The 23,601-nt window shown below is 43.6% G+C and overlaps 2 protein-coding genes across 4 annotated transcripts in view; one reads left to right on the top strand and one right to left on the bottom strand.

Moving 5' to 3' along the window:
• On the top strand, window positions 1–20,850 carry PRSS54 (serine protease 54). Its single transcript, XM_037815486.1, has 6 exons — window positions 1–58; window positions 3,088–3,256; window positions 15,691–15,949; window positions 16,495–16,626; window positions 19,927–20,404; window positions 20,768–20,850. Exons 1-6 carry the CDS (start codon window positions 1–3, stop codon window positions 20,848–20,850), a joined length of 1,179 nt encoding a protein of 392 aa, XP_037671414.1.
• Window position 20,851: 1 nt separating this feature from the next.
• CCDC113 (coiled-coil domain containing 113) overlaps window positions 20,852–23,601 on the bottom strand; it is a 28,224-nt gene continuing 25,474 nt past the window's right edge. For all 3 annotated transcript variants that reach the window (XM_037816332.1, XM_037816334.1, XM_037816333.1), the window contains 2 exons: window positions 21,972–22,127; window positions 20,852–20,964 (listed from right to left, as the gene is read on the bottom strand). In XM_037816332.1, coding sequence (XP_037672260.1) covers window positions 20,878–20,964; window positions 21,972–22,127 — 243 coding nt within the window. In that variant the 3' untranslated portion in view covers window positions 20,852–20,877. The remainder of the gene's footprint in view (window positions 20,965–21,971; window positions 22,128–23,601) is intronic.

Below are 23,601 nucleotides of genomic sequence, written 5' to 3'. Positions count from 1 at the left end.
ATGGCGGAGATGAGAGGCATGCTCCTACTACTGCTCTGTGTTTCCCACTCTTCTGCCAGTGAGTGTGGTTTCTTCTGTAATGACTTTAGCTGAACATGTACCACAGAAGGGGATCGTCCAGGAAATTAAATGGTCTAGAGAGGGGCCCCAGAGAGGGACTTGGGGGGCAGAGCAGATGACTCACAGCCCTTTGCTCTGCGCAGCAGGCACTGGTAGCAGGAACCAGGCGGAGAAGTGAACTGTGGGGTGTGGCTGTAGGAACCCAGGTCTAATCCTCAGGGTGGGAGCGGAGTCAGGAAATAAGCCTCAGGCTACAGCCCTCCGGCCCGTGGGGGTCCGCGTGCAGCCTGCCTTCCCCCTCCCAGCCCCTGCCCTGCTCTTCCTGGGGAAAGTCCCTGGGCACGGTCAGATAAGGATGTGCTCTGCCGGTGATGTGTCCTGTGCTTCTGGGAACCACGCTCACCCTGTGCTTTTAACGTCAGCATTGCTGTTCCAATGGATCCTTTTGTGATGAAACTAAAAGGGCTTATTGCTCTTTTGCAAACTATAGCCCTTAATTGCCTGGCTGGACCTAGGAGGAGGGATGCACAGGGGGATAGGGGAAGGGGACAAGGAGCTGGGCTGCTACTGCTGCCAGTGCCGCAGAGACTGCCAGTGCCTCTCTGACCTCCAGGCTGTCCAGGACTAAAGAATCCCAGTGGAGAAGGGGCAGGCAGAGGAGCCCCTGACTGAAGCAGGCTGTGTCCCACCTCGCAGCCACCCCAGCTGGCTATTTCCTTTCCTGGAGTCACACAGGAGATATGAGAGAACCCCCTCGCCAACACACATGCAGAGAGGGGAGCCCTCCACCTTCCTCAGCTTCTCCACCTCCTCTGCCTCCTCGTAATCCTGAGGAGCCACAGCCCAGTGGCCTGTCTCTGGGTCAGATTTCCTCATGACATCCCGGCCTTCCAAAGGTTTTGTAAAGTTCAATGAGCTAACAGACTATAGCTTTGAAAAAGCAAAAGGCATCACACATGTGTAGTTCTTGTTGTGTTAGGAAGGACAGGTGAATGCCTTGCTTGTCACAGGTCACCAATGTCCTAAGAAAAAATCACACTGAAGATAAGGAATCCTTTCTTTGGAGATGCCAAGGCACTTCGTGGCCTTGCACACCTCATCTTGCTAATAACCAGCTGTCACTGTCCCAGGAAAATCTCCAAGTGTCAATAAATAGAGATGTTGGCTCACATAGCGCCCCCGAATGGAGAGGCTTTTTATGGTCCTTTAATGATAATACTGTATATTCCAACTCTAGTATCATGGCATGAAAACTCTGTCTCTCGCGCTCACCTTAAAGGTCACCACCTGCGGGAAGCCCTCCCAGACTTCCCCGCGCAGAATCCACGCCCCCTCCTCTGCATACTTCTAGACACAGTCCTCTGTCTCCCCACATGGCCGTCACCCTTTGGCTTGTCTGTCTCCCCCATCAGTGATTTTAGAAGCTTCCCTGGTGGCTGTAATATGTAGTCAGGGAGAGAATCACAGCACTACACTCTGCTTGGGTGAGGATGAGATGGGCACCCCTGGGTCCATAACGGGGTGGGAACCCACTCTCGTGGCATGAACAGGGCATACTGATCAGGGAGGGAGGACACGGGGCAGTGGGGGGAGTCAGCTGTCAGTGACAGCAAAACACCAACTGGTGTGAATGCCACAGTCGTGGGGCCTCCTGAAGTGAGGTGGTCGAGCGGAAAGGGCCGAGGCTTTAAAGAAGTCAGCTCTTGTTTCCGACTCAATGACCTTCAAGGACTCTTCCTGTTCTAACATTCAAACATCCTCAGTGACTCTACGAGTATAGAATTAACCACCACAACAAAATACAGGGCAATACATATTCTCTCGGACCAACCCAGGGCTGGCAGGGGGAGAATATCACTTAAAACTTTAATTGACATTTTAACTTTCATTTGAAAGAAAGTCCAGGCTTCCCTCCCAAGAGACTGGCCAGTGGAGGTGACCCACACTGGGTGCAGGAAGGCAAGGGCTGGGCAGCCTGCAGGGCTGGAGCCAGAGCCAGCCTCACCTGCCAGGGCCTTTAGCCCCTTGATGACAAGAAGTCAGGGGCTGCTTAGTTGGCAGAGCACTTCTGTTCATTCATCAGATGATTTATTGAGCATCTACTATGTGTCAGGCACCTTGCTGGCCTGGAGGATACACTGGCAAGCAAAATGGGTGCAGCAGAGGGAACCCCGCATGCAAACAACCTCAGCAGGGAGGGACAATGGCATAACTGGGGAGATGAAATGTGGCTGCAGCAGAGACTGGGGAGTGTGGGTGTGGAGTCGACATTCCTGCAACTGTATAACCTGAACCAGGACTCACCTTGCTCAAAGACTCAGTTTCCTCATCTGCAAAAGGAGGGCACTGTCCACTTGTCAGGGCCCTTGGGTGGACTGGATGAAGTGGTGCCTATCAGCGTTCTCAAACTTTTTGGCCTCAGTGGACTTCTTTACACTCTTAAAAACTATTGAGGAATCCAAAGAGGTTTCATTTATGGGGTTATATCTTTGGATATTTACCATATTAGAAATTAAATCTGAGAAAAAATTAAAACACAAGAATACACAATCACGCGTGCTGTTAGCTGTCAAAGCCATTGACGTCATGTAACCTCTGGAAAATTCCACTGTACACTTGTGAGAAAATGGGAGTGAAAAAAGGCAAATAATGTCTTAGTATTCCTAGAAAAATAGTTGTAAGCTCACAGACTCTGGAAAAGGTTTTTGGGACCCCCAGAGGTCTCCAGACTACAATCTGGGAACTACACTTTGCACAGAAAAGATTTTGCATACTTCCTGCATGGACGTGTTCAAGACATAATAATGTCTATTACCAGTAGTCTAATGCTATTTTTAGGTTCAAAGATGCCACCAAGACCTTATGGGGACAAGGACCCTCTAGTATAAGAAAAGGGTGATAGGGTAATGACCCAGATGGAGGCTTGGGAGTAGTGGGGAGCCAGCAGGACAGGGGATCCTGAGGTCTAGTGCAGGGGAGCGATGGACCCCTTGCCCTGGCAGTGAGCCCCCGGCACCCCCTCTGCAGGATGTGGCATCCAGAAAGTCTTCCAACGGGACACTTCCCAGAATGTGGTCTTCAGCAAGGAGTTCCCGTGGGTGGTGTCACTGCAGAACTCCCGGTACAAACACCTGACTTTCGGCTGCATCCTCAGTGAGTTCTGGATCCTCAGTATCGCATCCACCTTTCAGAACAGGCCAGTACCCCCTGCTTTTGGGCCCCCCCAGCTCCCGGGTGAGGGGCAGGGGTAGGGACAGGGGTGGGGGCTCTACTTCCTCCTCAGCCAGGGGACACCGGCCAAGGTGGACCCAGGGCCAGAGCCGCAGGGCGTCTCCCTCTGGCCTGAGCCTCAGGACCTAAAGTGACCAGTCGCCGAGCGGGGCCTGGTCTGCTGTCCCCTGCGCTGTGCAGACTGCGGGCGGCACAAGTGACCAGGGAAGTTTTTACTCCCCGTTCTGCATGGGACGGAGAGGAGGCCGCTGACTCTTGCTCCTAGAGGTCCATCCTGGCTTAGCTTGTTACACAAATCAATAGGAGCCTTGGTTTCTTTTAAAAACAGTTTTCTTGGGCTTTGAAAATGTTCCTGCCATGAATATGTATGTAGAAAAAAGACCAGAAGGAAAAATTCTTAAATTCTTTAAGAGTGCTTATCTGTGGTTGCTCAGGATTCACGATTGCCATTTCCTTCTTTGAACTTCTCTGTAGTCTCCAAATTCTGTAAAAGCATTATTTTAAATCAGGAAAAACATTAATGTTATTAAAGGATTATAACTTTTTTTTTTTTTTTTTTTTTTTTTTGGTAAAACATCTCAATTCCTAGAGATTCCCCTTTTGGGACTTAACGTTAAGGAAATAATTTCAATCACTGAAAAAGTTTTAAGCAAAAAGTTGTTCCCAGGATCTTTAACGTCGTCGTTTCTTAGGGCTGCCTTCGCCAAGTGGCTTAGAACAGAAAGGTAATCTCCCACAGTTCTGGAGACCAGGGCTCAGCAGGCCGTTCTCTCTCTCGGGGCTCTGGGGAAGAGTCCTTCCTGCTCTCTCCTAACCTCTGGGGCTGGCCTCCCTCGCTCCCTCACACTCTGTGGCTCCCAGCTGCACACCTCCACCCCTGCCTCCATCTCCGCAGGCCCTTTCCTGGGTGCCTCTGTCTGTCTGTCTTCCACGTTGGATTCAGGACCCACACTGCTCCACCTGCACTGAGCCTATTTCCAAATAAGATCATATGCTAAGGACCGAGAGTCAGCACTTCAACCAACTTTTTGGGAGACACAGACCTAGGACACTTATGTACCCACAAAGCACTGGAAAGAAACTTAATGTCCAATTACTGGGCACTGGCTAAATAAATGATAGTATAAACCCTCAATGGAATAGGTGCAGCTGCTGAATTTTTAATATTAGATTTATTATTTTTAAGTCAAAAACACGTACGCGATGGTACATACATGGCTCACAAGGAACCCAAGGGTAGACGGTGAAAGCGACTCCCTCCGTCCCTGCCTTCAGGTGCTTCCTCCCCTCTGTCCTAGTGTCCCGCCCTGTGGTGACAGAGGGCCACAGCTGGGGGGCTGGAGACGACAGATGTGTTGTGTCACAGTTCTGGAGGCTGGCAGTCCGGAATCAAGCTGTGGGAGGGCCATGTTCCCTCTGACGTCCGTGGGGGAGAATCTGTTCCGTGCGTTGTCTGTCCTGGCTTCTGGAGGTGGCGGTGGTCCTTGGCGCCCCTTGGGATGTGGCATAACTCAGTCTCTGCCCCGTCGTCCTGTGGCTGTCTTCTCTCTGTGTCCATCTGTATCTCCTCTCCCCTTCCTCTAAGGACGCCAGTCATCACACACCATATTCTTTTTGTCGTCTGTATGCTATTTCATTGCATGGATGTACCATAATTACAGTCCTCCAATAATGGAAATGTGGGTTGGTTCCCATCTTTTTACTATTACAAAAAAATGCTACAGGAGATATACTGGTACATATATTACTCCAAATGCATGCAAGTATATCGTGGCATAAATAACCCAGGAGTGGAAATCCTGGGTTAAAGAGGATACGCATTCATAATTTTGATAGCCATCACCAGCTAGCCCTTCAGAGAGGTTCTGTTTTCTATGCAGAATTTTCATTATTGCTGTTTTCTATCTAGACTGCTGTTAGGGTTTTGATTTTCTCTTTGATTCAAGGGTTTTATTAAAGACAGAATTTTCTTCCCCCCTGCAATTTTACTGAGATATATTCACATACCATACAATCATCAACAGTGTACAATCAACTGTTCACAGTATCATCATATAGTTGTGCATTCATTACCACAATCAGCCCCTTAACATATTTGCCACTCAAAAAAATTAAAATAATAAAAATTAAAATAAAAAAGAACACCCACATGCCCCCCCTCCCATCCCCTCCTATTATTCATTTACTTTTTGTTCCCATTTTTCTACTTATCTGTCCATACACTAAAGAAAGTGTGAGCACAAGGTTTTCTACAATCACACAGTCATACCATATAAGCTATATAGTTATACAATTGAAAGACAGTTTTAAAATATCCTGGTGATAAGGTTGTTTTTTTTTTCTTTTCCCCCCAATAATGATTTTGAGTTATACTGCAGAGTGATTTATTTAGGAATTTTTTGTTGTCCTTATGGCCTAATATGTGTAGTTCATCTTAATATTTTCCACTGGTAAATTAAAATGTGTATTTTTTGTCCTTGTGTACAATGTTACATATAAAATTGATCTGTCCTAGGCTGAGAGAAGTGAATGAAAATCTTCTACCATAAATGAACTTCTGACTTTTTTTTCCGTGCATTTTCTTTAGTTTTTACTTTGTAAACACTATGTCACTTGCTGCAGATATTTATAACTGTGAGATCTCTGCTTTGGACAGAATTCCTTATCATTACTTTTGTCTTAATGCTTTTTTGCTCTGAATTCTTTAGTCTTGTTTGATGTTAAAAATGTGACTCCTACTTATCTATCTTAGGTAATGTTTTCTGTTTTTATTGCATCTTGTTTTGCTTTTTTAATATGTATCTCCTTTGTTTTGCTTTGTATGTCTGTTCTGACAAATTTGGAAATTTGTATTTTCATTCTGGTATTCATCTTAGAGTTACAATTTCATGTAAGATACCTAAATCCTCTGTTTCTTTCTGGAAGTCATCTCTTGACTCCTTACTGTGATCAGTGCCAGAATTTGTATCTTTTTACTTCTTCCTTCCTCTCCCCCTGAAATGACCCAATTTAAATAGATTATATATGTGTTTCTGTGTTTACCTCTACCCATTGATACTTACACAAACTCATTTTACTCAGATATTAGCTGTAAATAATGTTTTGACTCCTAGCTATAAAAGATAAGGAAAACATAGCTTCTTTCCGTCTTTAGTTATATAATTTGATTACTGCTAGGATTTATAACATTTTTACTCTGATCTGTATCTTGCAAAAGGTTTTCTGAAGGCGGGGCAAGATGATGGCATAGAAAAAAGTGGAATGTAGTTAGTCTTCCAGAGCAACTAGTAAACAGCCAGGAACAGCTAGTAAATAGTCCGGAACAACTGTTGGGGGACATCTGTGACTGGATACACATCATACACCAACCTGGAATGGGTGGAACATCTGAAATCACAGCATGGAACTGTAAGTAAAGCTCCCCAAACTGCGGAGCTGGTGCCCCTCCCCTACCAGCACAGCAGGCTGACATAAAACATTTCCCTGTGGAAAAAAGAAGCAGATTACCTGGAGCAAGGGCAAGTAACTCAACCAAGCTCCAACTGAGGTTTTAGTTAACAAATTTGGATGACTGAATACAAGCTAAAAGCACAGATAAACCTAGAGCAAGCAGGAAAGGAACCTGAGGTTCCTCCTGGCAGACAGGAGGCAGGGCTGCTGGAAAAAAAAATACATAAATAAATTAAAACAGAGGCTTTTGGAGACAGCTGAGCTCAGAATACTGGAAAACAACTGTGTCCCAAGAAAAGGGGCACAAAGAACTGGGTACCAAACTGGTCAACTGGTGAAACTGGGGACTGTCTCTGAAAAGGGGCTTTCTCTCTTTTTCCCTTTTTTTTTTCCCCTCTCATTCTAAGTAGCTCATTAGAGAAAGCCTCAGGCATTTTCAATTGTCAGTACTGACACAGGCAAGGGCAGAGTTAACAGAGTCAGAGAGACAAAGGAGGAATTCAAGTGTAAAAGATAACTCCTGAAAGAGTATATCTTCCCTGAGAAAATGAAGGCAGGACCCAGCTCAAGTGGCTGCCCTCCCTCAGAGAATTCAGATGCCAGGGGGGACAAAAACAACTTAAGCTTTGCTTCTGACACCCTCAGCCCCTGTCCAGGACAGGGTCCGCTGAGAATTAAAGGGACCACACATCTTTACACCAGTGGGGAGCTGTGGACTGAAAAGCACCACATGCTGGTTAGGATAGGAACAGCACAGAGTCTAGAGGCCTCACAGGAAAGTCTGACAACCTGCTGGGTCTCACCCTCAGGGAAACCTGATACTGATTATACCCTCCTGAGACCAGGGCCCGTCTGGTCTGGGAAAATCTGATTGGGGTAATCAAGGAAACCAGATGCCTAGACAACAAAAAATTATAAATCACACTAGGAAAAATGAAGATATGGCCCAAAGGAATAAACTTACACTTCAACTGAGATACACAAATTGAAACAACTGATTATTAATCAAACAAATCTCCTAAATCAAATAAAAAATCAAATCAATGATGAAGATCAAATCAAAGATGAAGGATATTAAGGAGACATTGGGTGAACACGAGGAAGAACTCGAATGTTTGAAAAAACAATTGGCAGAACTTATGGGAAAGAAAGGCACAATACAAGAGATGAAAAACACAATTGAGACATACTAGAGCAGATTTTAAGAGGCAGAAGAAAATATTCATGAACTGGAGGATAGGATATCTGAAATCCTACACATAAAAGAACAGATAGGGAAAGAATGGAAAAATATGAGCAACAGCTCAGGGAATTGAATGACAACACAAAGCACATGAATGTATGTGTCATGGGTGTCCCAAAAGGAGAAGAGAAGGGAAAGGGGGCAGAAACAATAATGAAGGAAATAATCACTGAAAATTTCCCATCTCTTATGAAAGACATAAAATTACAGATCCAAGAAGTGCAGTGTACCCCAAACAGAATGGATCTGAATAGACCTACACCAAGACACGTAATAATCACATTATCAAATGTCAAAGACAAAGAGAGAATTCTGAAAGCAGCAAGAGAAAAGTGATCCATCACATACAAGGGAAGCTCAATAAGACTATGTGTGGATCTCTCAGTAGAAACCATGGAGGCAAGAAGGCAGAGGTATGATATATTTAAGATATTGAAAGAGAAAAACTGCCAACCAAGAATTCTATATTGAGCAAAACTGTCCTTCAAAAGTGAGTGGGAGTTTATTCTCAGACAAACAGAAACTGAGAGAGTTTGTGAACAAAATACTTGTTTTACAGGAAATACTAAAGACAGCACTACAGACAGATAGGAAAATATAGAAGAGAAAGTTTGGAGCACAATATTAGGTGATTGATAGTAGCACAATAATGTAAGTACACTGAACAAAGATGACTGTGAGTGTGGTTGAAAGAAGAAGGTTAGGGGCATGTAGGACCCCAAAAGGAAAGATAGAACATAAAGACTGAGACTGTATAACTTAGTGAAATCTAGAGTGGTCAGTGATTGTTATTAAATGCACAAATGTTTTTACACGAGGGAGAAAAAATGAATGTCAACTTTGCAAGGTGTTGAAAATGGGGTGGTATTCGGGAAAAATATAATCGATGCAAACTAGAGTCTAGAGTTAAGGGTAATATTGTAATACACTTCCATTAATTGTAACAAAGGCAATATGCCAAAGCTAAATGTCTATAAGAGGGGGATATAAGGGAGGATATGGGATTCTTGGCATTGGTGTTTTTTTTTTTTTATTGTATCTTCTCTTTTCTTTTTCTTTTTCTTTTTTTTTTTTTTTACTTTTTATTTTTTTGCCTCCTCCTCTTTCTTTGTGGGAGAAATGGAAATTTCCTTATATAGATAGTGGTGGTGAATGCATAACCATGTGATTATACAGGGAACCATTGATTGTTTACTTAGGATGGAATGTATGGTGTGTGAGTAAAACTGTCTAAAAAATAAACAGAGGGATACAAGTCCTGGAGAAAATGTGGAGAAAGGGATGTACCTAATCACTGTTGGTGGGGAAATAGAATGGTGCAGCCCGTATGGAGGGCAGTGCGGTGGTTCCACAGGAAGCTAAGTATGGGATTGCCATATAGTCCTGCAGCTCTGTTACTGGGTGTATACTTGGAAGAACTGAAAAGAGGGACATGAATGGATATTTTTGCAGTGGGGTTTATGGTGTCAGTATTCACAATTTGCAGTGGATGGAGGTGGCCTAAGGGTACATAGACTGATGAACAGAATGGCAAATTGTGGTGTATACATACAATGGAATATTGAGCTGCTACAAAAAAGAGGGAAGTTGTGAGATGAATGGACATTGAGGACAGTATGTTGAGTGAAATAAACCAGTAATGAAAAGGAAAACATTATAATACCTCACTAATATGGACTAACTATAATGTGTAAACTTTGAGAATTGAATCTGAGAGCATAAGTTATCAGGGGAAGACTTGTAAAGTTTCCTAGATTGTAAGCTCTTACAGAAATTACATCTATTCCTGAGTTGTGATGGCTGTTTCTAAATTCTGAGATGCTGAGTTCTTTGTGTATAACCTGGTTGCTCCTGGGAACTTTGGGATCCATGTGACACCTGAGATTCAGAGCCAGAATCTGGCAGCTATGAATGTCTGCATTACCCCATACAGCAAATGTTAAGGAGCTTGGAAAAAACAAGAGAGACCAGACTTCAATCAGAGATATGAATGAAATGAACTTGGTTAGGACTAAGGTAAATCAGACTAAAGGGCAAAGGACTATATTGGCGGTGTTTTTAAAACTTCACCTTCTGTGTAAGAACAAAGGAAGAGATGTTTATTAGGTGCAAAATCTGTATTTTTTGTTACACACTATATAATTTAACTTGTATGGTCAGTTTATTCAAAAAACATAATTAACATGGAATGTTGAATAGAGAGTGAATTCTGTTTGGTTTTTACCAGTTGGTGTAAAGCCCCAACACATCCCAGAGTAATTTGGACACAGAATAAAAGTGTATTTGCAAAGCTCCCTTGAGAGACTGGGGGAAAATGTGGAAATATTGAATTTCCCCACCTGGGGAATTAATGATATTCTCACAAGCATTAGGGACTACCAATTTAGAAGGCTGAGCCCTCGATCTTGGGGCTTGCCCTTATGAAGTTTGCTACTGCAAAGGAAAGGCTAAGCCTACTTAAAATTGTGCCTTTGCGTCACCCCCAGAGAACCTTTGTTGCTCAGATGGGGCCTCTCTAAGCCAACTCTGCAGGTAAACTCACTGCCCTCCCCCCTACACGGGACGTGACTTCCGGGGGTGTAAATTTCCCTGACAACGTGGGTCATGACTTGTGGAGATGAGCTTGGCCCTGGCACATGGAATTGAGAAAGCCTTCTTGGACCAAAAGGGGTTAGAGAAATGAAACAAAACAAAGTTTCAGTGGTTGCGACATCTGAGAGTCAAGAGGTCATTCTAGAGGTTATTCTTATGCATTATATAGATACCCCTTTTTAGTTTTTAGTGTGTTAGAATAGCTAGAAGGAAATTCCTGAAACTGTTGAACTGCAACCCAGTAGCCTTGATTCTTGAAGACGACTGTAAACTATGTAGCTTACACAGTGTGACCATGTGATTATGAAAACCTTGTGGCTCCCACTCCCTTTATCCAGTGTATGGACAGATGAATAGAAAAATGAGGACAAAAAGTATATGAATAATAGGGAGGGATGTGAATTATAGGATGTTTGGGGCATTCTTTTTTACTTTAACTTTTATTCTTATTCTTTTCTGTGTGTGGTAATGAAAATGTTCAAAACTTGATTGTGGTGATGAATGCAGAACTATATAATGGTACTGTGAACAACTGATTGTACACCATGGATGACTGTATGGTATGTGAATATATCTCAATAAAACTGACTTTTGTTCTTAGTCCAGTATTATAATGGATTCTTTACCAACCATTCTTTTGCTGGATTTTCTCCATTCAATAGTGGGTTTGGCTGAAGTTAGTCTTCAATTAGTTTCTTAAAGAAGGTCTCCAAAGCACCATATTCCTTGTTTCTTGCATGTTCAAGAATGTTTTTGTGCCACCCTTAAACCTGAATGACCACAGAAGTATAGAATTTATGACTCACGCCTTCCTTCCTTGAGAACTTGACAGCTATCATTCCCCTGGCGTTCTGGTTTATCCTGTTGTGGAGAAGTCTGAGGCCATTCTGACTGTCTCCCATAGGTATGGTGACAACACTTTCTAATAAGCCTGGGAGACCTCTGGTTTGCACTTATTATCCCAGCATCCTTTCACTCTCACAAGTTCCCTGGATTGGACAATAAATTATATGGGCAACCTTAAGATGACAATGTCATTTTTTTTTTGTTTGGATGCCTAAGGATTCCTTTCTTGTCCAAAGTCCTGCAACTTCACTAGCTGTGCTGGATCTCTCCAGGTTCACTCTTTTTCCCTTTCCTTTGGCTCCTTTCAGGATTTTCTCTGTCTCTGATTTTCTGAAGTTTGAAAACGGTATGCCTAGTATAGATTTCTGGGTATTTATCCTTCTGGATGTTCTCTGAACTTCCTTGATCTGTGGTTTGGTGTCTGTCAGTAACTCTGGAAAATTCCCAGTCATTATTTCTTCAAATATTTCTTCAGTTCCTTTCTTTTGTCTCTTTCATTATATGTACATTATACCTTTGTAACTGTCCCGCAGTTCTTGCATATTTTCTTCTGTTTTATTTTTTTCAGCTTTTTTTCTCTTTGCTTTTCAGTTTGGGGAGTTTCCACTGAAATATCTTCAAGCTCACTGATTCTTTCTTGGCTACGTCCAGTCTACCGTTGAACCCATCGAAAGCAGTCTTGATTTCTGTTAGTGTTTTTTATCTCTCTAGCTTTTCCTTTTGATTATTTCTTAGAGTTTCCATCTCTCTGCTTACACTACCCATCTGTTCTTGCATGTTGTTCACTTTTTCCATTAGAGCCCTCAGCATATTAATCATAGTTGAATTCCTGGTCTGATGATTTCAAAATCTGTCATATCTGGGTCTAGTTCTGATGCTTGTCCTGTCTCTTCAGACTGTGATGGGTTTTTTTTGTTTGCTTGTTTGTTTGTTTGTTTGTTGTTTTTGTTGTTGTTTTGCCTCCGAGCATGCCTTGTAATTTCTTGTTGAAAGCCGGGCATAATGTATTGTATAAAAGAAACTGAGGTAAATAGGCCTTTAGTGTAACGCTTTACCTGGTGTGAAGTTAGGCTGTGCTTACCATTGGCTTTAGCTGCAGATGTCAGAGGCTAAAATGTCCTCTGGTGTCCTTGTTTTCGTCTTCCCTGTTGTCTTTGGGTTTCCCTAGAGATTTCTCCTTAAATAGGGTGTGAGCCTGGCAGTTCTTTTATCTGTCACTTTCTGTTATCTCTTAGGAGCCCTATTGACGTGGCGGCAAGATGTGTGGGGAGGGGAGGTGTTCGATAATCCTATGAGGAGGTCTCAGCCTTTTAGACCTTCACAAGCATTTCTCATCTTTGTTTTCTTCAATTCCTTAGGTGGGACAGGAAGGAGAGAGGGACTGGAGTTGGGTATTTACCTTCTTTGGTAAGGTATTTTCCCTTGAGGGTAGGACTTTGTTAAGGAGGACAGAACTGTGTGGGCATGTTTCAGAATGGTTACTTTTCCCCTCCCTGCCAAAAGCATGGGTATTTTGCTCTGGCATTCACCCTGAGAACCTGGTGGGACTCCTGTAGGTAATCCTGGGCCTCCAGGAGTCTTGACCTCTCAAGCTAGTCCAGGATTAGCCTCCAGCAATTAGTCAATTACCCTTTAAGAATTCCTGTCTGATTTGGCTTCCAGTGGTGGTTTCTACTCCTGGCAAGCTGTGATTCTCCAGTTTTGGGGACAGTGGTTTGTCCTGTGACCTCAATTCTCTGATGGATCTAAGCAGTTATTGATTTTCAGTTCTTTCCTTGTTGTGAGGATGGGAGTGACAACTTCCAAACTCTTTACATGTCACAATGGAAACTGGGAGTCTCTACAATTTTCTACCTTTCTGTGTCCTGGGAGGCTGACTTATGTGGGTTTCATCAATGGGCTGTTTTTTTTTAATCTTCCCAACTTTCATAATATTTTATTATACAAGCAATGCAGGTTTGTTGTATAAAATTAGAACAGACACATAAATATAGAATAAATAGCCTTACTTATATTATTACTACTAACCCTTTTGCAGTGATTCTTCAGATTTTTTCAATGAAAATATGTACATATAATCAGTTAATAGGAGCTTGTAAGAGCATATTTTTTTATTTTTCATTTTTATCATGTTTAGTTTATTTAGTTTATAGTTTATATAGACAACATAATATTTCCCATTTTAACCATTTTCAAGTGTATAATTCCGTGTTGTTAATTACATTCACAATGTTGTGCTACCATCTCACCATCAATTACCAAACTTTTCCATCACCACAGTCAGAAACAATACCTATTAAGCATTTCCCACCTTCACTCCTGGTACCCTGAAATCTACATTTTGTCTTGATGAATTTGCATATTCTAATTATTTCATATACGTGAGATCATATATTTGTCCTTTTGTGTTTGGCTTATTTCACTCAATCTGATGCTTCAAGTTTCATCCATGTTGTAGCATGTATCAGAACCTTGTTCCTTTTTACAGCTGAATAATATTCCATCATAAGTATTTACCCACATTTTGTTTATCCACTCATTGGTTGGTGGACACTTGGATTACTTCCATCTTTTGGCTTTTGTGAATAATGCTGTGTTGAACATTGGTGTATAAATATCTGTTCGAGTCTCTGCCTTCAATTCTTTTGGATACATACCTAGAAGTGGGGTTGCTGGGTCATACGGTAATTTTATACTTAACTATCTGAGGAACTGCCAAATCATTTTCCACAGTGGCTGCACCATTTTACAGTCTGACCAACAATGCATGATTTTCATTTCCCTAATGGTTAATGATGCTGAGCATCTTTTCATATGCTTATTAGACATTTGTATGGCTTCTTTGGAGAAACGTCTATCCCAGTCCTTGGCCCTCAATGAGCTCTTTGCCTTCTAAGTTTCAGTTTGGTGTGGCCAAGGGGAGCAATTGCAAGAGATTAGAGGGAGGAGAGAGAGTGAGGTCAGAGCCCTTGCTCTCCTGAGGGGCACTGTGAACTGGCTGCATCCTCCAGCCAAGTGGCCCACTCCCCACAACTCTGCTTCTGCCTGCCCACCTTCTCTCCTCACAAAGACACCCTAAGGGTAGTACTGGCATCCTGCTTTTACTAGTACTCTTATTAGTACTAGTACTGCATTGTTCCTTGTGGTTTCTTTACATTCTACCAAAACCTTTGTAAAAGGTCCTGTTATTAAACTCTCCTCATTTTCCTGCCAAGACCTGATTAGGATATGTCTCAGTGTTGACCATTCTGTATCATTTTTCGCCTAGCATACGCAGTGCCCTTTCATAGATTTCATGTAGATTCAAGTCTGATTTCTGTAAAGCTTTCTTAAATTATATCTTGAAGTATCTTTTTTTCTGTTTCATTATTTTGGGTACCTTCTTTGTAGTACGTTGGCTCTTCTTGGACTCTCATATCTGCTATTTTCCTCTCTAGCCTCTAAAAATCTTTAATCTCCATTTCATTCTGGTCACTTTTCTCCAGCCTATCTTCAGTGTTCTTTAGTGTTTTTTCTGGAGTCTCTTCTCCTTTATGCTGCTTCCAATTTGATCTTCATTTCTGTGATGGTTTTCTTTCTTTTCCTTCCACTTCTTTGCTGAGAAGGATGCACAGCCAGCTTTATCTGAGCTCTAGGTAGTAGGTGTCATCTTGACTCCCTGCGTTCCTGCCATCCCCACTGCTTTTGTCAGCAATTCCTGTGAATTTAAAATTTGGAGTCTCTTGTGGTGTCTCTTGTGGAGTCTCTTTATGGTGTTTGCATTTGTTTCTCATTCTTGTAGTTCCTTAGGTGATTCCCAAGAGGAAAAGGAGAAACACCCAACTTTATTCCATTATTATTAAAACCAGAATTTCTTTGAAGTGTATTTACACTTCAGAGTGTATAATATAGAAAGATTAGATTATATTAAATGGTAGGTGCTAGAAACAAGAGTCAGTATCACATCTTTGTAATAAGCACAACTATGTAAAAAAAAAAACTGCATAGAAAACAAATCAGTAATAACATTTAGATTCATTGAGTGGTGGAACAAATGGTGTTAAGATAGAAAGATCTCTAAGATTCTATGGGCTCACGAAGGAGGGTACAAGCCTGGGAATTCAGAAAAGATATCCTGGAGATTTGGTCTGAAGAGATGAGTGAAAACTAGCCCTGGACGATGAGTTGGGTGAATGTTCCAGGCAGAAGGAATAGTAAGTGTGAAAACAGGGTAGTGTGGATTTTCCTGGGGGCCTCGGCTTCTCAAGATGCCCTTGTTCTCTCTCCAGGATGAACGCCGTCGTTATAGTTGGTATAGCGAACATGGATGGCAAAAAAATAGCCCATGAAGAGTATCCAGTCAATACCATCATCATCCACGAGGACTTTGATAACTTCTCAATGAGCAATAACATAGCCCTCCTGAAGACAGACACGGCCATACAGTTCAATGACCTGGTCCAGCCCATCTGCTTCCTCGGCAGGAAGCCACATACGCCACCAGTCTTGCAGAACTGCTGGGTGTCAGGATGGAATCCCACGTCTGCAGTTAATGCCCTCCTTTTCCTAGAGGAGGCTGTGTGTATGGGAGCAGCGGGGGTGACTTGCAGGAATAGTTCTAGGGCTTAATTTAATACTTCAGGTTGCTTAAGAGTCTAGAATTGGGCTGGAACCCTCACCTACTCAGTTTTTCTTTCCCAGTGCCTGCCCTTCCTGTGGCCACTCTTCCACTTGGTCCTTTCTTCTCTAGTCCGATACTGAAACTGGAATTATGGAGGCAGTGGACAGCCTGAAACGAGTGTGAGGCTATGGAGGAGCCAGGGAACATTATTTCCTGAACAGGAGTTGATTGTCCTTTTATCTAAGCCATCCTTGTTTTCTTTTATCCTTGGGAAAGAGAGAAAAAAGGACATGTATACTCTGTAGATGTAGAGGGAGAGTGACTAAGTTCTCTACCTATTTTCATGTTCAAGTTCAAAGCAACAGCAGTTTTCAGTAGAAACTCAGACACAGGTTCTGATTTCTGTGAGGAAAAGGGTGAACTGGGACATTTTCTTGTTAACAATTCTTGGGCTCTCTGTTGCATGGTCCAGACAGGAAATCACATGACGATGAGTATCCTGAGGAAAATCTCTGTGAAAGATGTTGAGCGGTGTCCCTTACGCAAGGACCAGAACACAGCATGCGGCAGTAACACACACCAGGAAGCAGAGCCCACCTGCTTGGTAAGAACATGCTGGAGTAGAAGCTAAACATTGGGAGTAAGTACTGCTTACTTCAAGGGGAGCCCCAGCACCCCACCCCGCTCACTGGATGGTGAGCGCTGTGAGGGCAGAGGTGGTGCTTGGGATCCACGGCTGTCTCCAAGGTGACTAGCCCTTGGCAGATAGCAAGTGCTCAATAAAAATCTGCAGAATGGACTACCTAGTCACCATTTTCAGTGTAACATGATTAAAAACAGCTAAATGTAAATGTGTTTTAACTAGCTAAAAATTTGGAAGTGTGAGTCCAAACCAGACATGTAGATAAGAGCAAGCTACAGTGGGGTTCACCATATTTATCCTCTATGGAACTTGGATTCCCTTCTGATGTTTAACAGCTGTTGGGAATGATTCCTGTAAGAAGCTCTGTCCTCCACCCAGAGGAAAGCTGGGTGGGTATGGTTGTCTTGCTGTCTCAGGAAAGTGTGTAGAATTCATGACCACCACCTGGGCCAGGACCCTCATGTCCAAGAAAGTGGTGGCTTACCAAGCTCTTACAGGTAATAAATGTTAGACCAAAGGTTTCCAGCTAGGGTTTCATTCCTCTATGTTAAAATTGTCTTTCTAAGATATTTGATGACATGCTCTCCTCTAAACAACCTTCCAGACCTCCTGATTTTTTTTTTCCAGAGGATCCAGAAGTTCAAGCTTTTTAGGAAAAGGGGGAAAAAATACATATATGTAGACAATTCTTTTTAAAAATCACTTTATTCCTAAAGCATGACGACTGCTTCTCATTGGGCAGTAAGTTTGCCCTTCCAAAGTTTGTTCAACACTCTTTGGGTGACTACTTTGTACCCTGCCAGGTGCAGGATCTTCTCTTAAATAGACAATGTGTTTAAACAGTAGAAAACGCAGCCGTTAATGAAATCCTGCCAACCATTCCTGCAATCTAATACCATACGCCATCAAACCTAAGGTGCTGCCAGTTGTAGGATAAAACCAAGAAAGAAAAATGCTGCCAAGTAAACTCTGATATCCACTGATTAAAAGACACATACATCCCAACTTCAAAGGTGTTAATTTTTTAAAAGGGCATATTAGACTCAAAGAAATTGGGTGAGTCATTTTTACTTTAAATGATCCCCATTTTTAATCCACCTGCAAAGTTCAGATTGGTTTTAACTGCAGCACACCCATAGACATTCCTTTGTTTTTTTTTGTTTTAACAAAATTGTGCTTGTAAATGCCTCAAACAAATGGCAACCTCCCTACCCAGGATGCTGCCCTTGGCAATGTGTCCTAGTGTCTGCAGGTCCTTGAAGCCACACTTCTTGTGTCTGGTACAAACCACCCATGTTCAATATCTGCCTAACAGGTCTCCCCAGAACCCCAACAAAAGTGGAGACACTCTGAACTCATTTAAAAAAAAAAAAAAAAAAAAAAAAACTGTTGAGTCTCAAGGGAGAGGATTGTGCAATGAAAGAGCCCCTCCCTAGGGAAATGAGGTGGGCTGCTCCCCAGGGGTCACTGGGTACTTTTTGCCTCAGCTGTTTCAGGAAGCCACAGTCCTACTGGATAATGGGAAAAGAAAAAGCAGGGTGCTCTACACCCACCTGGGTGGAACAGCAAGCTGTCAAACTGGGCAGTAGCCCGGAATGTCTACCACACAATCATTCACCAAACGATTTGTTCTAAACTGCATGCTTTCTCTTCCTAAAGCTATAAAACCACAGTTAAAAGAAACTGGGCATGGGACGGATAGAGGTGGGGAAACCAGGCCATTCTAGACCAGTGACTCTCGCTGCACCACGCAGACACAACGTGTAGGAGAGGTCTGTGGACAAGTCCCAGGATAACTGGCCTTTCTTCTGTCATTAGTGTGGGGAAAAAACAGTAGGTTGTGAGAAGGTGAAAAATCCAGAACTCTCCACGATGGCCCTGCTTTCTGTCCAGTTAGAGGTGCAGAGTGAATTCTGGCACGCCATCCCCACACGTCCAGCCTGGGCCCTCTGATAGACCACCAGGGAGTAATGGTGGCTCTGCAGAAGTGCCAACCTGCGGCCCTGCTCTTTGGAGTTGTGCCTTTCTTCCCCTGTTCTCTTTCCTTTGTTTTCTGGTGTACCTTCCTCAGAAAAAAGGTTTACTGAAAGTGGATACATGCATGTAGAAACACAAGAGCTTTGGAACAACCCGATCTTGGGGTGGACAGGTCTGAGCTGCTTACTCTCTTGCTTTGCTGCTTCTCGTGGTTGAGTCTGTTCGGACAGTTTCCCGTTGTCAACTGTACCGCCTCTGTGTCTCGGTCCAAATGGCCGAGAGCAACATGGGATGGCCCAGGTCTTTCAGCCAGGCAGGCCACACAGCTCACAGGTGACTGACCAGCCTTTGGATGGTGGTGACCCCTCTTTGGGCCAAGATGACCATGGGAGGGGGAGGGCATAGTCCTTTAAGAGGGTGCCTGGGGAGGGGCTGGGGGAGGCAGGTAAAGTGTATTATTCCTAGTAGCTTGTCTTGTTGCTTGTCCCATATTTCTCAACTTTTTACATAAAAATGATGGCCTTTTATAGACACTAGAATAAGAGTAGCTAATACTTTCTTGAGAGCTTACTGTGTGCCTACCGCTGTGCTGAGTGCCCGCCTGTGTTACAGGCACTGTTAGTGTCCCCACTTTAGCTCAGAGGGATTAGGTAACTTGCCCAGGGTCACAGGTCTAGCTGAGTGTGCCAAGCTTCTACCCCCTCACCTTAATGAGAATAAGGGCTGTAGGGAGAGTTCTGGAGTCCCCTAGGAACTGGGAAGGCCAGGAGCATGGGCAGGGACTGGTGTGCAAGTGGAATAACAAGAAGCTGCTGGGGTGGAAAAGCTGTGAACCTAGACCAGTGTGTGCCCCCAGGAAGCACGCTCCGACCCTGCAGGACCAGGGGTGAGAGGGAAGAGTAAACCAAGGAAGGGAGAATATAGCAAGGAGAGGGGCAAATGTGGGCATTCCAGGCCAGAAAGGAGAGAAATACCAACATTTGGGGAATGAGAAACCAAAAGAGTGGGAGGAGTGAATCAATATCCGGAAAGGGGCAAGAAAATGTAGTGTGAACTAGGGAGCTACAGGCAAACTGCAGGTGTCCATCAATAATCTGCATAATAAAAGAGTGTGCTGGAATTTGTGGTGGTCCCTGCCTAGATGTGAAAGTATCCTATAATTTTACCCTACCCCCAATGTGAAATCAGCATAAGACATTTCTAGGACAAACAGTAAACTGCACAAGGATATACTAAAAAAGAAAAGTTTTTCTAAGACCTGAAGCCCTCTGTCCTTTGTCACAGGCAGACCCAGGAAACCCAGTGATGTGCCAGGTACAGCACTCAGACGTGTGGGTCCTGAAGGGAATCCTGTCGCGCGGTGACAAGCGATGCACCATCCCCTTTCTGTACACCAAGGTAGAAAACTACGGCGACTGGATCATGGCCAAGACTGAGTGGGTCGGCCCCACCCTCTCTCACTCCCGCCCCTGGGAGAAGAAAACCCCTCTCTTTGGTGTCCTGTCACATGCCCCAGAGCTGAGGGATGCCGTGACACAGAAGACACATTCGGGGCTGCGCCAAGCTGGAAGGTCCAGAGTAGGCCTCAGAGGACACGGCTGGGGCATCCGGGGTTCATGGCCGGCAAACGCCTCTAGAAATAGCCTACACCTGATAAAGGGTCTGAGCGGTTCCAGCAGGTCTGACCATGGCGTCCTCCAACCCATGTACTATGACTACTACGGCGGGGAGGACAGGCTTATTTCAGGTCAGAATAGGTTATGTCAGCCCCAAGGAACGATCTTGGTTTTCTTTGCACTTGTTTTCTTTTGTGGTGGTATCTAGTCTGGGAGCTAACCCACCAAACGGAAGAGTGAGCTCGGGCTGCCGGGTGCCAGGCACTCATCAAATTGTTAGGGTGTCTATTTTTGATAGTTGCATTCCTGGGCTGCCACAGCCAGGCCCACGGCACCTCCTGGGCTGGCTCTCCCTCCTCTGTCTCACTCCCGCATGCGGGAAGGTCACTTGAATTTGTGCTTGTGAACTAAATGTGGGCTAACAAGTGTCAAATCATTAGAGTGCCCTGTGATTCTTTCAGTGGTAAGGGTTCCAGGGGCCAGGCTGTGAAAATACTCCCCACGGGCAGATGTGGCCCGGGAAGTGACGGTCAGCCTGGTTCAAGAGTCGGGGACACCAGCCAGCACAGGGCACAGTGAAAGGACCCCATGACTGGAAAGGAGCTGATTACTTTAATGGCTATTTCCCAGGGGGGCAAATTGCCTGCAACTGCTCATTGGTTGTTTTCATTTTATTCCAAGCCTTGCGGTAGCCTTTTAAGGACATCTGTAAAAAGGAAAAAGGGTGGGGAGAGAAGGTCATTTGGGAAAAAACAATTGTGACAATGCAGAATGCACCCTGCCTCCGGCCTTGCTGGTGGTGTGGATGACCGTGTTTGGGGTAGTGCCCTGTGGTGCATGCTGCTGGGCAGGAGCTGCCAAGGGGCAGAACCTTCCGGAAGTTTCTTCTAATGAGCATATCTCTGTCCAAAGAAGCGGGAAGTTGCAGGTTCCTACCGCAATTCCCAGCTACTTCTCAGCTCTAGCTCTGACTGGCCCGAGTTTGGATCCTAATTCACTCCCTGCCACCCAATGGTCACAGGAAAAGCAGGAGAGAGTGCCAGGGGACAAGGAGCTGGGGTCTGGATATGAAAACGCCATGCTCCTGTTCATTTCCCAAATTAAGCTACTCTAACAATGTCTTAAGTGACCTCGGTATGCAGCCTGGCCTGGGGCAGCCTTGGGGCTTTCCTTCTTTCTGATGCCAGCATATCGTTTCCTCGTTGCCCACTTCTCTGCAGTTCACAAGGAGCACGGGGGCTACTGCACCCACTGTGTCATAGGAAAAGGCTGCACAATTAGTTAAAAACAAAAAAGGCCCATGGCAACTATGTAAATGCATGGAATCGGGTACAGCGTGATGTTAAAAATCCATTGTTATCTCTTTAAAAAAAAAACAAAACTGGCTTCTCCATGTATAAGGTAGCAATCACTAAATTAGCAGTGGTGGGAGGGATTCATGAGCTTCCTGAATTCATTGAGAAAACAGCAATTAAAAACAAACTATCTTCAGTGCCTGAAGATACTGTCCTTAACAATGAAAAAGGAGCTTAATAAAAAAAATAATAAAATCAACCTTCGTTTTGGTATAATAGTTAAAGCAACTACTCAGATGTCTCACAGACATTTGTCCAAACACCTATATTCTTACCCTCAAAAACAAAACCCTCAGCAAAAACTTATTCCCAAAAAAGGGAATAAAGCTTCCCGTCTCGGGATGCTCTCACAACTTACCTCTGCAATCTCAACTTTCCTTTCCCACGTCTTAATGTTCTTCTCCAGCTCCCCATTTAGTATCTTCTCCTGGACATACACCATCACCTGCGGCGCCCGGAACTCGGCCAGCTGCTTCCGGAACTTCTTGTTCGAGGCCTCGGCTTTGGCCCGGTCCTGGATCAGGAATGACAGATTAAATGCAGGGAACCCTGGAGCCCCTTGCCTTGAGGACTTGCTTGCCCTGGCATCTCTCCCCACAGTTTCAATATAATTCTAAAAATAACTTTTTAATTTTCCATGCAAGATTCTGATTCTTTATGGATCATGAGGTTTTAATCCAGTTCAGAAACACGATACACAGTCTAAAGCACAGTGTTTCTTTCTTTCTTTTTATACTAAGGAAAATGTTTTACTTATTTTGATTTCTTAGGTTTTTGCGTTTTTTTTCCTGGAAGAATTATCTATAACTTTGATTTGATCAGGTTCAATGCACCTTTCTGTCTTCTGAAAATTTATTTTTCAACCTATCCTATCGTAAAATCAACTGGTCCTTTTAATTAAGTGAATCTTTTCGACTTAGCATTGTCCTTTTCATTTTTATTTGAACAATTATTTTAAGTATGGTATACAGCATAAAAATGATATAAAAGTACACATTGACAAGTTGCCCCTCCTGCCCCAGTCCCCCACCCACCCAGGTCCCAGTCTCCTTTCCAGAAGCATTCACTATTTTTTAGATTCATGAATCCCTGTAGAGATCTATGCCTACACAACATACATTTTCCCCTTTTTTGACCCAAATAATAGTTCATTCTATTCGCTTTTATTCATAGCTCTTTTTTTTTTAATCATTTTATTGAGATATATTCACATACCACGCAGTCATACAAAACAAATCGTACTTTCGATTGTTTACAGTACCATTACATAGTTGTACATTCATCACCTAAATCAATCCCTGACACCTTCATTAGCACACACACAAAAATAACAAGAATAATAATTAGAGTGAAAAAGAGCAATTGAAGTAAAAAAGAACACTGGGTACCTTTGTCTGTTTGTTTCCTTCCCCTATTTTTCTACTCATCCATCCATAAACTAGACAAAGTGGAGTGTGGTCCTTATGGCTTTCCCAATCCCATTGTCACCCCTCATAAGCTACATTTTTATACATCTGTCTTCGAGATTCATGGGTTCTGGGTTGTAGTTTGATAGTTTCAGGTATCCACCACCAGCTACCCCAATTCTTTAGAACCTAAAAAGGGTTGTCTAAAGTGTGCGTAAGAGTGCCCACCAGAGTGACCTCTCGGCTCGTTTTGGAATCTCTCTGCCACTGAAGCTTATTTCATTTCCTTTCACATCCCCCTTTTGGTCAAGAAGATGTTCTCTGTCCCACGATGCCGGGTCTACATTCCTCCCCGGGAGTCATATTCCACGTTGCCAGGGAGATTCACTTCCCTGGGTGTCTGATCCCACGTAGGGGGGAGGGCAGTGATTTCACCTTTCAAGTTGGCTTAGCTAGAGAGAGAGGGCCACATCTGAGCAACAAAGAGGCATTCAGGAGGAGACTCTTAGGCACAAATATAGGGAGGCCTAGCCTCTCCTTTGCCATAGCTCTTTTTTTTTCACTCAATAAATCTTGAAGATC

This window comes from Choloepus didactylus, chromosome 22, assembly GCF_015220235.1.
Source record: "Choloepus didactylus isolate mChoDid1 chromosome 22, mChoDid1.pri, whole genome shotgun sequence".
Taxonomy (NCBI): domain Eukaryota; kingdom Metazoa; phylum Chordata; class Mammalia; order Pilosa; family Megalonychidae; genus Choloepus; species Choloepus didactylus.
The sequence above is the reverse complement of the archived record's forward strand: the minus strand, read 5'-3'. Positions and strand labels throughout refer to the sequence as shown.

What these genes read in the sequence shown, in the direction of transcription:
- PRSS54 (XM_037815486.1), top strand. Translation starts at nt 1, where the DNA reads ATGGCGGAGATGAGAGGCATGCTCCTACTACTGCTCTGTGTTTCCCAC. An exon ending in TGTTTCCCACTCTTCTGCCA is followed by an intron (nt 59 to 3,087) that starts GTGAGTGTGGTT and finishes CCCCCTCTGCAG; the next exon opens with GATGTGGCATCCAGAAAGTC. An exon ending in GATGGAATCCCACGTCTGCA is followed by an intron (nt 15,950 to 16,494) that starts GTTAATGCCCTC and finishes TGCATGGTCCAG; the next exon opens with ACAGGAAATCACATGACGAT.